At 34.4% G+C, this 16,914-nt stretch overlaps 1 protein-coding gene across 7 annotated transcripts in view; it reads left to right on the forward strand.

The window, feature by feature from the left end:
* Window positions 1-245: 245 nt before the first annotated feature.
* The window catches only part of LOC145555644 (uncharacterized), a 36,791-nt gene continuing 20,122 nt past the window's right edge, over window positions 246-16,914 (forward strand). The window contains exons 1-7 of one of the 7 annotated variants that reach the window (XM_081617395.1): window positions 246-621; window positions 3,105-3,204; window positions 3,326-3,380; window positions 3,474-3,563; window positions 6,808-7,014; window positions 8,566-8,622; window positions 11,345-11,422. In XM_081617395.1, coding sequence (XP_081473521.1) covers window positions 3,366-3,380; window positions 3,474-3,563; window positions 6,808-7,014; window positions 8,566-8,622; window positions 11,345-11,422 — 447 coding nt within the window. In that variant the 5' untranslated portion in view covers window positions 246-621; window positions 3,105-3,204; window positions 3,326-3,365. Of the gene's footprint in view, window positions 622-2,245; window positions 3,205-3,325; window positions 3,381-3,473; window positions 3,564-6,757; window positions 7,015-8,565; window positions 8,623-11,344; window positions 11,423-16,914 lie in introns of those variants that run through there. The other 6 variants (XM_081617403.1, XM_081617390.1, XM_081617410.1 and 3 more) reach the window with 6 other exon arrangements.

Genomic DNA, 16,914 nt, shown 5'->3' on the forward strand with positions numbered 1-16,914 from the left:
AGGCTTGCCAGTAGACTTGCTCGCACCAGCCTTCTTAGCATTTTGCTTCTTTTTGTCCTTAAAGCAGACGTGTTGACAATAGTAGAAAATTATAATTGGGCACCGCGTAATTGCCACCAGTTTTTTAAAACCGGTGGGGAAAAAATGGGCGAGATTGGAGAAAAGAGAATTGGCACCGGTTCAAACCAAATCGGTGCCAAATTACTTAAAGGGCACCAGTTCAAACCAGTGGGTTTTTTTAAGAAAATAAATAAACCCTTTTATAATTAAAAAACAAATAAACCCTCGTTCACTCTGATTTCTCTCTCTTTGTTTCACCCCCTGTCTCTTTCTCTCTCTAACTCTTCTCTCTTTATCGAGCTTTCCACCGCCACCACTTCCACCACTACACCTTCCATCACCAGCCCACGCCATCTCTTTATTTCTTTTCTTTAAATTCCTCATTCTTCTCGAATCCCCTGTCTCAAAGGCGGTGATAGTGAGGGTGGTAGCAATCCGTGGTTGGATTTTTAGAGTTTTCTTCTCGAATCCTCCTGATGGATAGAATTTGATGCTTCAGATCTTAGGTTGCATAAGAATTGTGTCCATGAAATCCGGGTTTTCCCTCAAAAGCAGTCGCATGTATGAAATTGATTTTTAGGGTTTTGTAATTTGGGTTTTTTTTTTAAGATTTGATTTTAAATCTTGGTTGCTTTAAAATTATGGATTTGTTTCTGTTTAGGGTTTAATTGAGGAATTTTTAAGATCTGAATTGGCTTATATGATTTGTAGAGAATATATGGCGAATTAATTTTATTTCTTAATTTTTAGCTAATTTTATTGAATTGGGTTCATGATTTGAGTATTTGATTTAATTTCAAGGGTATAACAAGGGATAGATTTTGAATTTGTAATTTGATCTATATTATAAATTTTCATGATTTGGCTACTTGATCTGATTTGGAATTACTCCGTAATTTGTTTAATTTTCAATATGAATTTGATTGTTTTTAATTAATGTTAAGTGTATGGTAGTGGGTTGAATGTGAAAATTCAGTATAATTTATGCTTTTGGTTTAGGGATCCTTAATTTAGATTTTAAGGTAATTGTGAAATAACAATATGATGATTTGATGATTCATGATTGTTTGCATGCTTGTTATTGGATGAATTGTGGGTAAAATGCAATTTAGAATATTGGCATAGTACTTAGATTTAATAAAATGATTGAATATTCTACTTTTGTAAAATAAAATTGAAAAATTGAAAGAATATAGAAGCATTCGAGGAAAAGTAGATTTCTATTTATGCATTATATTACTGGATCTTTTCAAACATAGTAGGATCAAGGCTTTTATTCAGGTTGAAGTGAGAATATGAATTACATCAGGGGAACTTTTTCATCAGGCTAGCTGTATAATTTTAGCTTTCTAATTAAAATCTATTGTCTATATCAATTATTTGGTCCCCATATTAATATAAGTTCATCGAAAACCTCTTAATTAAACTGTCTAATTTGTTTTTGACCTTTGATAACCTACTGACTCTACGAGTATCATTTTGTATCACTTCCCTCTTATTATTATTATTATTATTATTATTATTATTATTATTATTATTATTATTATTATTATTATTATTATTATTATTATTATTATTATTATTATTATTATTATTATTATTATTATTATTATTATTATTATTATTATTATTATTATTATTATTATTATTATTATTATTATTATTATTATTATTATTATTATTATTATTATTATTATTATTATTATTATTATTATTATTATTATTATTATTATTATTATTATTATTATTATTATTATTATTATTATTATTATTATTATTATTATTATTATTATTATTATTATTATTATTATTATTATTATTATTATTATTATTATTATTATTATTATTATTATTATTATTATTATTATTATTATTATTATTATTATTATTATTATTATTATTATTATTATTATTATTATTATTATTATTATTATTATTATTATTATTATTATTATTATTATTATTATTATTATTATTATTATTATTATTATTATTATTATTATTATTATTATTATTATTATTATTATTATTATTATTATTATTATTATTATTATTATTATTATTATTATTATTATTATTATTATTATTATTATTATTATTATTATTATTATTATTATTATTATTATTATTATTATTATTATTATTATTATTATTATTATTATTATTATTATTATTATTATTATTATTATTATTATTATTATTATTATTATTATTTATTTATTTATTTATTTATATATGGCATTAAGACTTATTTTTTGTTGCAATTTTCCAATATTGTATTGTAATTGACAATGTGGGGAGTTAGAAGTTTATGCCCATGACAATTAAGCTTTTCTGGGTTAAAAAATTCAAAGTTGTTCGTCTTGTTGTGCAAGTGAATAATTAGATTTTGTCGATTAATTATTTTTATCTGATCTATTTATGTCATTTTATAAGGGTTTTTTGTCATATGGATGTCAACTAGCTAGGATGTTCAATTGATCTTTTTCTGTAATTGTGCCTTTTTTGGACCAAAAGAGAAGGATAATTTGCTTTTGTGTAGATTGGTTTGGTGACTTGTTATTGAGCTATTTGAATGTAGTCTGTAATGTAGCTCACATGACTCAATTTAGTGTCTCAAATGTCTTTTTAAAATAAAACGATCTGACACGCATACTTTTGTACGAATTATGTAGGAGAAAGTAGATAGAGGAGTGAAGGATAAGCATATTCTATTAAACTTTAGAAGAAGAATAAATGTTGTTGTATTAAGACTTTTAACATTAATGAATTTCATTGATGTGAATCTTAGCCATTTTTGTCTGACTGTTTAGCTTGTTATTTGACAAGTCTTTATATGTGTAGGTTTATGTATACTGTTAATGTGGTGGTATAGAACTATAGATGAAAGAGTCGTGTACTATATTAACAAATGGAAAGTGAAGATTTTAATGTTGTTGTTCGTGTATCGTGTAATTAGTCTTCTTGTTATTTGGGTTTGTACAACAGTATATGGTTGAGGTGGTCAGTAATGATGGCTAATGTATCTTCCATATTGCTTACAGCTGCACAATTTTTTTTCAGTGAAGGGTGTTTTATACTACAAGCCTCACTTTGAGCAATTATTGAAGGAGTCAAGGAACTTCAATAAGAGCTTTCAGTCTCGTATGATTTTTTACAATTCCTTAAACCTGATATTAAGATCTTTATAGTTTTTGACCATTTAACTGAATCATGGAGTATTTTCTTGTACTATTTAACTAATATGTGTATGTTATTTCAACAGCGCCTATAAGACTACTAGCTGGAAATTAAAGTCACCTGATATGAAGCCTCAGTTGGTAAAATTCTCCTCCATTATTATGCTTCATTCTTTGATAAAAATGGGCTACCTAGTTGTTTCTCTAATATCCAATAATGTCATCTGGTCTCAGACAAGGTCACCAAGCAAAGCCGCGAGCATGTTTTTAGGGACTCAAGAAAAATGTACAACTTGTTCCAAAACTGTTTACCCCATTGAAAAGGTATTGTCTTTGTTATTATATTTGCACTTCAAAAGGTCAGGTTTAGCAATTGTTTATTTATCTCAGAGTTTGATTGCGTAACACCCCCTCCTCCCTTCTCACCACAACTAAAGAGACCAGGAAGAAAAATAAAAGAGAAAGTCATCTATCTCATTTCATTGGGTTGTCATTGTTGTACTTTTTTGAAGTTTTGTATTCGAGATTAACAAACTTATAGGTGAAAAATGTCAGCCAATTTGTAAGTTGGGTAGTGAGGCCATTTCTGTTTTATTTGGACTATCATGGAACCTACACAATCACACTATTGTCGTGTTGCTGCTGCTTCTGTGTTGCCGTGTTGCTGCTTATGTGCTCCTGTTCTGCTACTGTGCCTGCATATTGCATGCTCTTTGTTTGTAACCTTGTATTTTATTTTATTTTATTTTGGACAAAAGTTGTAATATTACAACATTTTTTTTTATGAAAATATGTAAGTTTATATATATATGTTAGTGTTTATATATAAATTTAAGTGAAAAATATGCAAAAAAAAAAATCATTTTTTTGGCCATTAATGGCACCGGTTCTAAACGGGATTCGATGCCAATAACCCCTTAAAAAACGCGGTAAGGTTTTTTGGCACCAATAACCTAATGCCAAAAATAAATATTAGCACCGGTTTACCGGTGCCAATTTAAGAAATTGCCACCGATTTTGAACCGGTGACTTTTTTTGGATGAAATGGCATCCCTCAAATACTCAACTAGGGCTGTACACCGGTCCAAAACCGGACCGGACCTGTTAGGACCGGGACCTGAATCAACCAATTTTGAAGACCGGAGACCGGACCTGATTCTACAGGTCCAGGTCAGGTCCAAACCTGAACAATCAGGTCCGGGTCAGGTCTAGACCTGAACAGACCTGTTTGTGGGTTTTTTAGTGTTTTTTTTTTTTAAATAAATAACCTGTTGGACCTGTTTATGGACCTGTTTACATAAAATCTGAAAATATCATTCATAAAAACTACATAAAATCTCTAAGTCTCAAATATAACAAATAATTCATAAAATTACATAAAGTCTCTAAGTCTCAAATACTAGAAATACATAAATTATCCAAAGGCAACTTGAATTTTGGTGAGTTGCTTTCCCTTTGATTGCGTGATTCACACTAATGAGTCCACGAAAACAACTTCATCGTCCCCATCGTTAGATACATCATGTTGCACCTCTAAATAAAAAAACAATATAGAATATATTAATGAATGATAACAATGAAATAATAAATTTGGTGTAACAAAATTACAAGTACATAAAATTAATACTACCTTTCTCCATTTCTTCTAACTCTTTCAAATTTATCAATCTACTCCCAGCAATTGAAACATGAATTCGAAAAAAAATAGATACTTAAAATAAATAAAAAACTAAAAAAAAAATCATGAATTCGAACTTAAAAATAGAAATTCAACATGCAAACATCAAACAATCATTATAAGCAATTGAAACATGAATAAACATATAAATGCTCACATTAAATTCAACATTTCAAATACAAAATACCCAATTCAAATATAATTAGATTTAATTGAAAAAAGAACTTACAATTTCCCACCGTGAAGGGGTTTTCGTGTAGGTGGTAGCCTAGCTGATGCAGCGTGTAGGGGTTTTCGTGTTGCTGGTCTGGTGGGCGGTGGCGACTGGTGTTTGGGCGGTGGTCTGGTGTGCAGATCTGCTGCGTGACTGCGTGAGGGAGTGGGTCTTGCCGTGTTGGTGTGGTGTCGGCTGAGAGAGTGAGAGTGAGTGAGTGAGGAGTGAGTTAGGGTTAGTGGGTTACAAAAATACAATTAACTTGTTTTGAAATTTGGGATTTTTTTTTATGAAAAAACGCATTTTTACCGGGTTTCAAGTCCTGAAAACCCTGGGTTTGGACCTGATCCGGAAACCTTGATTTTTAAGGACCGGGACCGGACCTGAATCTACGGGTCCGGGTCAGGTCGGTTTTCAGGTCCGGTCCTGTTTATGTACACCCCTAAACTCAACGGTTCAATATCGATGTCTTATGGGGGTTTTGAACCGGTGCTAAAATACATTTTTCTACTAGTGTTAGTAATAAGGAAACCATCTTCGACCGTATGTACTTTAACCTTTGATTCCTACTCAGTATCGTGGTGAATGAACTTCTGCTCCATTCAGATGTGGTACAATTTCTTCCGAAGCCATCTTAAATATACTCTCCCCATAGATGGCGATAAATGTTTTGCGGTTTCCTGTTGTGTCCTTCGGGAGAGTTACAACTCCAAGACTGGATCTTCAGGCGCTTGTATCCACAAAAAATGGAGGCTTCGATTGTTTGGAGTTCCGTCTCCGACGATCAAGTTAGTAACTGTCAAAATTGAGTAAAATACGAAAAATAAAGTTGATCTTCTCAGATTCTAAGATTTAGGAGATTTCACTGTTGTGAGTGAATAGTGTAATAATTCATAAGTGTCCATCCCAAGGTAATAAATGTCCCTCTTTATAGGGCATGGGAGTGTGTGCCTTTACCTTAGGTCATTTAACCTAGGTGATTTGGCTATGCTGTTTTAATGGTGCCTCGGGATTTGAGCCCATGAAGGCTGCCATTTTCCTAATGATGATGGATATGACACGTGTCTTATCGTGGTTGGCTCATTTTGGGCGCTTCTAAGGTTGACATGTCTCATGACCTGATTGGCCCTCATGTCTAGGGTATTTTTACTCTAAACAAGTGTTCCTTTTTTTTTTGTTCGTGTTCTTTATACATATATGTAATGTTCTTTACAGGTGCACCATGTGCCAGATGTACGATACCATATAAATTTCATACAAAATGGAGACAATAATCATAAAATTGGGCTGGTGTAACACAAATTCTTATATGTGTGGCCAGCCAACATGAGGGCTACTTCGTCAGTTTTATAGGGGTTATTTGGTTTGTGTTACAGGAGTTATTTCGTCAATGTTACAGGAGTTACTCACCCAGTATTACAAGAATTACTTAGTAAATATTACAGGGGTTAATTTATTGTTTTACAAGTAGCCAGATGTGGTCATCAACCGCACACAAGATGGGCTAATCGCACACTGATACAATTAGTTTATTCAAAACAAAGAGAAAAAGCACTTTTTTAAACATGAAAATTTTGAAAATAAAACCCAAACCCTTGAACGATACTAATGAGTGAGCGTTTCCAGAGGCTATTGGCAGCAGAACGATGAGCTCTGTCGACTGTGGTGCTATCCAGGGAGAATCAACGTCGTCGGATAACGGCGACCAACCTCAACGGCCGCCCAAAGTCCCTAGGATCGAAGAAGAAGAACAACAAGTTGAAAGCATGAAGCCACCAAAACCTGGATTACAGCGTTATCTTGTTGCTTTTGAATATATTGGCACCCATTTTTCCGGCTCTCAGCAACAACGCGATCAGAGAACTGCTGTTGGTGTTCTTCAGGTGTCTTTCTCTCCTTCCTCATTTCACTCTTTTATTTATTTATTTATTTATTTATTTTTTTGACAAAGTTTTCACTCTTTTATATATATATATATATATATATATATATATATATATATATATATATATATATATATATATATATATATATATATAATTTTATTTTTAATTTTGTGAAGTTATAATGATTGACGGGATTTGCTGTATTGAGAATTCGATTGTGATGTTAAGCATATGCCCTTTATAAATTTGCTAATGAGGCAACAAAGGTTGCCATTATGTGAACTTGAATTTGATATTCCTCCGTTGGTATTTGATTTGTACCACCAGTGACACACATTAAAAAAAAAATACATCCTCCGTTTCTATTTAGTTGACACGTTTGTTTAGTCACATTTGCCATTGCATAAATTCAACCATTAATATCTTTAATTACCAACAAGCAAAAATTTTTAAAAGTTGATATTTTGAAAATATATATTGTGATGAATCTAACCAGATCCCACGTGACTATATTTTAATTACATATAAAGGACAAAATGCAGTCGGTCAAAGAAGAGTGTGTGAATAGTGTTGAAGTCAAAATGTGTCAACAAATGGACAAATTTACTCAAAAAAATCTTATCACCGATAAGAAAAAAGTGTTAACTTGTTACAATTTAAGTTTTATTATAATATAATTTTATACGTTTGTTCACCTTTTCTAATCTTTTCTTCAAACAACATGCTAAAAAAGGGGTGTTGCAAGTATAAGATAACAAAGGAAGTATTAATTACTTTGTATATGAGATTAATCATATACTTCGTATTTGTTAATGAGGCAACAAAGTCATTGCCAATAGGGAATACTCATAAGTAGTTGATAATATTTTTGCTTATCTATGAATTTGAATTTGAGGCTAATCTACAATCTTATTAAATTTTATGCAACACAATGGTTGTATTTATTCATAAATGGTTGTTGTAAATATATCTTATTTGCAAATTCAAGGTTTATGTTGGGATTTTTCTTAATTTTTTTAATATGGGATTTTTGCTTTTTTGTATTGTAATAGCCAATTTGGTAACCGTTCATAATATAGAAAATGAATTTGTATGTAAATTTGAAAAGAAAATCAATGTTCATTCCCATGATCATTCAAGATGACATCAAAATTGTCAATTCTAAATCATGAAATTTCATTCCCACTTAATGCCATCTTCCAAGTGGGAATGGAAAAACATGAACAATACACATGCTTGGGGGATGAGAATTTGAGATGTGTTCTTATGGAGATTATTGGCTGTTTTCCATACTAAATTACACTTAAAATTTAACTCCATGACCTCAATTTAGTACCGGCTACCAAAAGGGCCGAAGATATTTATCTTGTATTTTCTATAGAGGCAACAACGTAGTTGCAATGATTCTTAAGTGGTTGATGGTTTGCTTTTTTGTGAATTCAAGGTTTGTATTCAAAATTTTCTTAATTTGCTCACTAGGCAGCAACATTTATAGTTAATGTTTGGTTGATGAAACGTTTTTATATTTTTTTGTTGTGGTTTGTGCAGAATGCTTTTCAGAAATTTGTGGGGCAACCAGTTTCAATCTTTGGCTCTAGTAGAACAGTATGTTAATGTTCTATCGCCTTCTTCTCCTTTAATATGAAATGTGACAAATTATATGTGACACACTTTTAAGCTTAACCGCTAAGCTAAATGAAGTGAAGAATGAGCTGAAATGCATGTACCAAACTTCAGCTTTAATAATAGTGTTTACCTCATCTTGCTGTATGCTTGACAAGTTGATTAACACAATATTTCATTCAATCATGATTTATTCATTTTGGGCTTACAGCAACATCAAATAAATCCACAGATGGTTATAAGCTTAAATTTGTGTCAGTCGGTCAGGTGTTGCTGTTTAAGCCTAAAAATGGCTCTTTCAAAATCAACTGACTAGATATGTTGGAGTTATGTGCCTTTTAAGTCAGACAAAAGAGAGGAACTATGCTATCTTAGGGGTGATGTGGAGCTCATCTAGTATGTAATCACTCACCTACGACCTCTCCTCTAAAGTATAAACTGGAGTATGCCCTTTCTTGGTTTAATTAGTTTCAGTTGGTCCCTCATGTGCACAACCTTGAAAGGTGTATGTTTAGGGCCTGTTCACTTGAGCTTAATTTTAGTTCAGTTCAGCTCCTAATTTCCTTCTCTCATATAATATTCATTTCAGCTCTATTCAGTTCAGGTAGGTCCCAGTTCTAGTTTAGCTCTAATCACTTCAGCTCAATTAAGTAAATGTGAATAGGCCCTTAGTTGAGGTATATGGGGCGAGGTATTGCAGGAGTACTTTGCTCATATTAAGTAGCCATTTTTCCCAGGTTTTGAGATTCTCAGCCGCGATAGCGCAGCCAGAAGCACACTCAACTCCTAATTACATACATATCTATTTACCTATTTCTCAGTGACATTGTGAGCATAGCCCTTTGTCCTTTTTTTCCTGTAGCACATGCTATGCTAGTCTCTTTGTTTCTCCTCTCTTCTGAGTAGAAACTAGAAAGTGTAGAAACTTTGGAATTATGCTTTATAGAGGCTTGGGATTTGTTGGGAATTCAGTTCCCACATTTCCAGCACTTGGGTTGGATTGAGCACCGCAAGTGTAAACTGGCAGCTTGGCAGCCTGCCTGAAGGATTTAGAATGGCCCATAGTCAAGTTAGATTTGACTGCTTTGATTACTCCATTCTACAGTCCACCAATCCCATTCTTTCCTCAACCCTACTAGCTAAGTCCTTGAATTGCAATACACTCTAACCTCACCGCAAAAATAACAGGAATGCACTAGAAGTTCTTAAAGAAAGATTGGGACTTTATGTTTAGATATAGCAAAACACAATACAAGGTAGTAGCTTTGAGAGACTACATCTTTCCCAAGATACCAGATTACACTTTTTATTTTATTTTTTTCCCTGAATGCCATTCTCACTAGCTACATTTCCCTTTTACATTGTAGTCCACAATCTTGTAATGGCATAGGTAATAAGTGTAGGTGGTCTGTCTTGATTTGTTGCAGTTAAGCTTACAAATGTTGCCTGAAGAATTAAGGTCCATATAGGTGATTTCTCCTTAACCCTCTTTTAAATTTATGACTAGTGTGTGGCCTTGTACTTGTTTAGTTTGAAATCGTGTTTGACTTTTAATTTTTCCTTAGTGTTCTGAAAATTATCTTGAAAGTTTCTTATCTTGAAAAAAGATTTTAAATTGACTGATTCGGTGTATCTTTTTGAGCAATTTTGTTCTATATTATTTTTCAGCTGTTTGTATTAGGAGAACCATGTTCAATAGTATGTTATGATATAAAGATATTCAACAACTATTGATAATTTAACCGAAAAATAAAATTATTACTTCCTATATTTCATCGAATAAAATAAAAATACAATTTTCCAAAATTAAAGGTGCTACAATGCTATGATCATTTCATAAAGGAAACAAAATATTACAATTAGGCACTTAGGCACTCATCATATGTGAGTTAACTATACTTTTGTTTGGTATGAAATCATAGTAATGAATGGCTAGATGGTATACTTGTAATGTAACACTTGTTGGTCTCATGTTCAAGCCTTAGTATAAGCATTTTTTGGTTGGTTATTACATCTAATATATGTTATACTTGTCCAGGTGATGTGGCATGTTTATAGTGTTTGAAACGAATGACACGTGACACACATTATTAGGAATGCTTTTTAATATATTAGTATAGATTTGTTATAACAATTTCTCCTTGAGTTACGATTATTAATTTTATATAAGTTTTTTTTTGTTTTATTTTTTATTTATTTATTTTTTTGAGTCAAGGCTAATTTAGTCGACCTAATAAAGTGGGAACTTCAAGCCCTCCTTTTTAGCTGTAGTTGAAACAATCTAGAGTGAAGGCCTATAAGTTGGGGAAGATTAGAAGTGGAAGCTATCATATAAGGCCTAAAAGTAATTATCTCTTATCTCAAATCAACACCGAGGGACTCTTTTTATCAAGTGCTATGCAAAAACTCTTTCTCACCATGGAAATTTATGTTAATTATTTAAGATTCAGTGTGCATTCACAATTTGCAGTTTATGGTCCTGCAAAGGTATCAGCAGGGTATAGCAGCTAATTATGTAAAATAACATCTTGAATAATTATTTGTTTATCTATGCTTATGATAATTATCTTCTTATTTTGTGAAGAAGGATAATTTGGTGGATAGTATTGTAGATTTTATGCGTTCATTTGCTTATTCCACATAAAAAACTTAAGGAATAAGTCAAAGTAAAAGGGGAATTTATAATTATGTTCCCGTTATGCAGGATGCTGGAGTTCATGCCTTGTCAAATGTATGTCATGTAGATGTTGAACGTACTAGTAAGAGGAAGCCAGGTGAAGTGGTAATACTGACTTGTTAATTTATTTCGTACATATGCTCTCTATATATTTATCTATGTAAAGTCTTCCCAAACTTGTAATTTGTTTTTATTTGCTTGATTTTCCTCTCTTTTATCCCCCCTTACTACTTGTTCATTAAAATTTCTCAATATTATTTTTATGATTAACTTTTGGGTTTTAATTTTACATGGCCTTTGTGTTTTTCTTACTATATATATATATATATATATATATATATATATATATATATATATATATATATATATATATATATATTGTGGTTAGTTCCTTATGATAATTCATTTTAGTCAACCCCAGATCATTTTTTTGTGGTTATTTCTTTATGTAACTCATGATAGTTCCTTATGACTAAGGAGGCTATATGTCAATGTGATTTCAGTATACATCAATGCTGGTTTCTTCTTTATGCAAATCTCCTTAAATATGTAGATCTATATTAAGATTGCAAAGTTTGACATGCTTAGGTTGCAGAAATTGTTATGAAACATGCAGTTTCCACCACCAACCTTTTATTTCCCTAAGGCATGTGGATGGGGGAAGAGAGTGACTTTGAAATTAAATTTTCTATAATGACATTGAATTTATAAATTTTACGGTTATTTTATCAAATGCCCCTGAGTTATTTTTTTATTCACCATATCCCCATGAAAATTTTCAAATTCACCGTACACTTTGAGTTACACAAAAATGTCACAAAATTCCCAAATAACCAACAGACGTTAACTTCGTTAGTCATTAAAGGGTAAATTTGCCACTTGGCAACCTGTGATTGCCTAACATTTATATTCATTAAATTTTAGGAAATTTTGTCAGAAAAAACCATTTATAACAACTATTTTGTTGAAAAATCAATCAATCAATCAATCAAAGCCTTAATCCCAAAAGTGGGGTCGGCTAACATGAACCAAATTTGATTATTCCGTGTAGTCATCAACATAAATCTTTCTCCTCCATCCCTTACGATCCAAAACTTCATCCTCACGTAAATCCATGCACTTCATATCCTTCCTCACTCCTTCCAACCAAGTCATCTTTGGTCTCCCTCTTCCTCGTTTAATCCCTCCATGGTCCCACTCTTCCACTCTTCGCACCGGTGCACCCTCGGGTCTCCGTCTTACATGTCCAAACCAACGCAGACGATTTTCCCTTAATTTATCTACAATGCCCGCCACACCTACTTTCTTGCGAATAACCTCATTTCTGATTCTATCTCTTAAAGTGTTTCCACACATCCACCTTAACATGCGCATTTCCGTAACCTCCATCTTTTTAATATGCTCTTTCTTAGAAGCCCAACATTCTGTACCATAGAGCAACACTGGTCTTATGGCAGTCCTGTAGAATTTTCCCTTCAACTTTAAGGGAATGCTGCGGTCGCATAGCACTCCCGTGGCCGCTCTCCATTTAAGCCACCCTGACTTAATCCTGCGGGTCACGTCTTGATCAATGTCACCATTCTTCTGGATGATCGACCCTAGGTACTTAAAACATTCACTCATGGTCAAATCCTTTCCATCCAAACTCACCACTTCATTGCTTGTCCCCCTCTGAGTGCCAAAACGACATACCAAATATTCAGTCTTACTCCGACTTAGCTTAAACCCTCTAGATTCCAACCTTTGCCTCCATTGCTCCAACTTGACATTAACCCCATCCTTAGTCTCATCCACCAAAACGATATCATCTGCGAACAGCATACACCATGGAACCTCATCTTGAATTGGTCTAGTTAATTCGTCTAGAACCGTTGCAAAAAGAAAAGGGCTTAATGCAGACCCTTGATGCAATCCGATTGTAATAGGGAAATCTTTTGTCAACCCTCCGCATGTCCTCACATTTGTTGACACATCCCGATACATATCCTTAACTAGGTCTACATACCTTCGTGGGATACCTTTCTTCAACATTGCCCACCAAAGTATCTCTCTTGGCACCTTGTCATATGCCTTCTCTAAATCAATAAAGACCATATGAAGATCTTTCTTCTTTACCCTATAAAACTCCATCATTTGTCTTATCAAATGGATTGCCTCCATAGTAGATCTCCCAGGCATAAAACCAAATTGGTTATCTGAAATGCTTGTGCATGCCCTCAACCTTTGTTCAATCACCCTTTCCCACAACTTCATAGTATGGCTCATAAGCTTAATTCCTCGATAGTTAGAACAATCTTGAGCGTCTCCTTTGTTTTTATAAACCGGGACCAAGGTGCTCTTCCTCCAATCTTGTGGGATCCTTGTAGCCGTCCAAATCTTGTTGAAAAGGTTTGTTAACCAATCAATACCAATCTTACCCAAACACCTCCACACCTCTATCGGTACCCCATCAGGGCCAACCGCCTTCTTAGGTTTCATCTTCCTCAGTGCAATCTCCACCTCTACTCTCCTAATCCTTCGCACATACTCCATGTTGATTTCTTCATCACTCATAGAGGTATCTCCTATCACAACTCCATTACTTCCATTAAATAATTCATCGAAGTACCCCTTCCACCTGTCCTTGATGCCCTCCTCTTGCACTAGGACCATTTGGTTCTTATCTTTGACACACTTCACCATGCCAATATCCTTCCTTGCCTCTTGTCTTCTCTTTGCCATCTTATAAATGATCCTTTCTCCCTCCTTGGAATCAAGCTTTTCATAAACCTCCTGATATGCCTTTTCATGTTTGGCTCATGTCATGGGATGTGACGAAGTTTTATACTGGCTGTCACTGGCCTACCGTAACCCTCCTCCTTTATCCAGGCTTGGGACTGGCAGCGGGAAACCCACTGGCGGAGTTATTTTGTTGAAAAAACCTTATAAAATTTTTTTGGCAAGAAGAAACAAGATTGTAAAATATTTTTTGTTGAAGACAACCTGAGATCTCTAATCACTCATTTAACCACTAATTTACCCTTAATTCTTTCAATTAGTCATAATTTTTACCAACTATTTAATTATTAAATTGATATATAAATTAAAAAAAAACCACCCTCACCACCACTTGTCAACCACCCTCCCCCTCCCATGGAAGCAACCCCCTCCCGACCTCCCCTATCCCTAGCCGCCGCCTGGAACCCCTTACCCCCGCCGAACCGACCCCCTCCCTTTCTCCTTTACCCTCGCTGACCACCCTCCTCCGGAACAGTGAATTCACCATTCTTCTAATTACTTTCTCTCTCTCTCTCCTCTTCTTCCCCAATTCACCATTTTCTATCTCGTCTTCTTCCCAATGCAACATTGTTCGACCGTTGAAGTTGACGATTATGTTCGTCTCATTCTCTTTCCTTCACTTCTTCCTATCTTCCTTCCGTTATCGAATTCGGCGGCGCTTTTTTCCAGCAGATTTTCTCTGTCCTCCAGTTGGGGTTAGGGTGGTTCTTTGGGTTGTAGTTATGGCAGAAGGTAGTATTGGCGGGTGGTTCTGCGGAGGAGGGTGGTCCGCGAGGGTCAAGGGGAAAGGGAGGGGGTCGGTTTGGCGGGGGTGAGGGGTTCCAGGCGGCGGCTGGGGATGGTGGAGGTTAGGAGGGGGTTGCTAACATGGAAGGGGGAGAAGGAGAGGGTGGTTGACTGGTGGTGGTAAGGGTGGTTTTGTTTTTGTTTTTGTTTTTTAATTTATAAATCAACTTAATTATTAAATAGTTAGTGAAAGTTATGACTAATTAGAAGAATTAAGGGGAAGTTAGTGGTTAATTGAGTGATTAGAGACAGTGGCGGAACCAGAAAATTTATATAGAGGGGGCCATAATTATAAACACAGCTCAGCAAAAAAGTTCTACACTAATTGAACCCAAAGAAACCAACTTTGCCAAGTTTACCACTACATTTTATTCAACAATTATTAAACTTTACCATTTACAGGGGTGGCCATGGCTACCCCCAGCCACCCCCTAATTCCGCCACTGATTAGAGATCTTAGGTTGTTTTCCAACAAAAATATTTTACAATGTGGTTTTTCCTTGACAAAAAATTTTTATAAGGTTTTTCCCAACAAAATAGTTGTTATATATGGTTTTTTCTGAAAAAATTTCCTAAATTTTAATATAATTATTTTATGAATTATCAAAAATAAAAAAAAACCCCACCCACCACAGCCGAGCACCGCCACCACCTTGTCCCCGCCAGTCCACCACGTCCCGCCGGCGCGCGGATGTCGCCTAAACCCCCGTGACAGCACTAGCCCAAACCTTGAACCACCAACTCCCTAATCCTAAACCTCTCTCCCTAAAAAACCCCTCCCCTCCCCACCGCCGCCTAAACTCCCATTCCCTTGTCGGCGAGCCAAAACCGCCGCTCCCCCTGCTATCCTGAACCACCACTATCTCCACCCCTGAACCATCACTCGAAAGCCCAAAATAAAAAAAACCCAAATTCAAAACCCTAGATTTTGATTTTAAGGGTTTTGAATTTGGCGTTTTAGGGTTTCGAGGTGGTGGTTTTTAGCTAAGGTGGCAGCGGCGACATGGGGGAGGGAACTTGGATTGCCGGCGAAGGGGTATTGTGGTGGTTGCCTGTTGTTCGACTTTGGTGGAAAGGTTGGGGAGGGGTTTTTACGGTTTAAGAGGAGGGAGGGGATATGGTGGTTAAGGGAAATGGGCGGGCATTGGTTCAGGGTTGAGAGGAATGGCATCGCTGGCACTGGCGCGGTGAGGAGTGGGTGTAGGCGCCGTCTATAGTAGGTGGCTGGGTGGCGGTGGTAGCTAAGGTGGCTAGCTGGTGGGGGTTAGTGGTGGTGTTTTATTTTTTTTTTCAAAAATTTTAAACATTTTTTTATAGGAACTAATTAATTAATTTTAAAAAAAACCAATAACATACTTCCACGTGTCATAATTAATTTTAATGACAAACGAAATTAACTGCCGTTAATTATTAGGGGCATTTGGTGACATTTTTGTGAAACTCAAGTGTATAGGGTGAATTTGAGAATTTTCATGGGTATGTGGTGAATAAAAAAATAACTCATGGGCATTTGGTGAAAAATCCGTAAATTTTAGGAAATAATGTTATTGCCGGTAACGGGTTATGACTGCTTCCTGATATTGCTAGAGTACTGTTTGCCTTTGGTTGTACTTTCAGTGTGAGAACACGAACTGAAAAGATTCTATATCTATGCAGTATTGCTTCTTTTGGTGTCAGAGTGAGCTTAAACAGAAAAATCTTGTTTGAGTAATCGGTTTCTGTTATACCTATTAGTTAGCTATAGCATGGCAAGCAATCTTCTAAAACTACTTGCAGAGGATCTTCACAACCATATGTCATAGCTAATTATTCTGAGATTTTTGTTCCTTAAGATCCTGTCTTGGTGGCTGCAATCTGTTTGCAAACAATCTTTATATTGTTGATTCACTTTTTTTTTTTTTTTTTTTTTTTTTTTTTTTTTTTAAAAAAAAAGACCTAATTCTCTCCTAAATTTTTGTTCCCAATAGAAATAAAAAACGTTCTTTTGGAACGAGGAGTATTTCCTTAATCCTATGATGCTCGTCCTCGTATGA

This window comes from Chenopodium album, chromosome 1 (genome assembly GCF_948465745.1).
Source record: "Chenopodium album chromosome 1, dcCheAlbu1.1, whole genome shotgun sequence".
In the NCBI taxonomy this organism is placed as follows: domain Eukaryota; kingdom Viridiplantae; phylum Streptophyta; class Magnoliopsida; order Caryophyllales; family Amaranthaceae; genus Chenopodium; species Chenopodium album.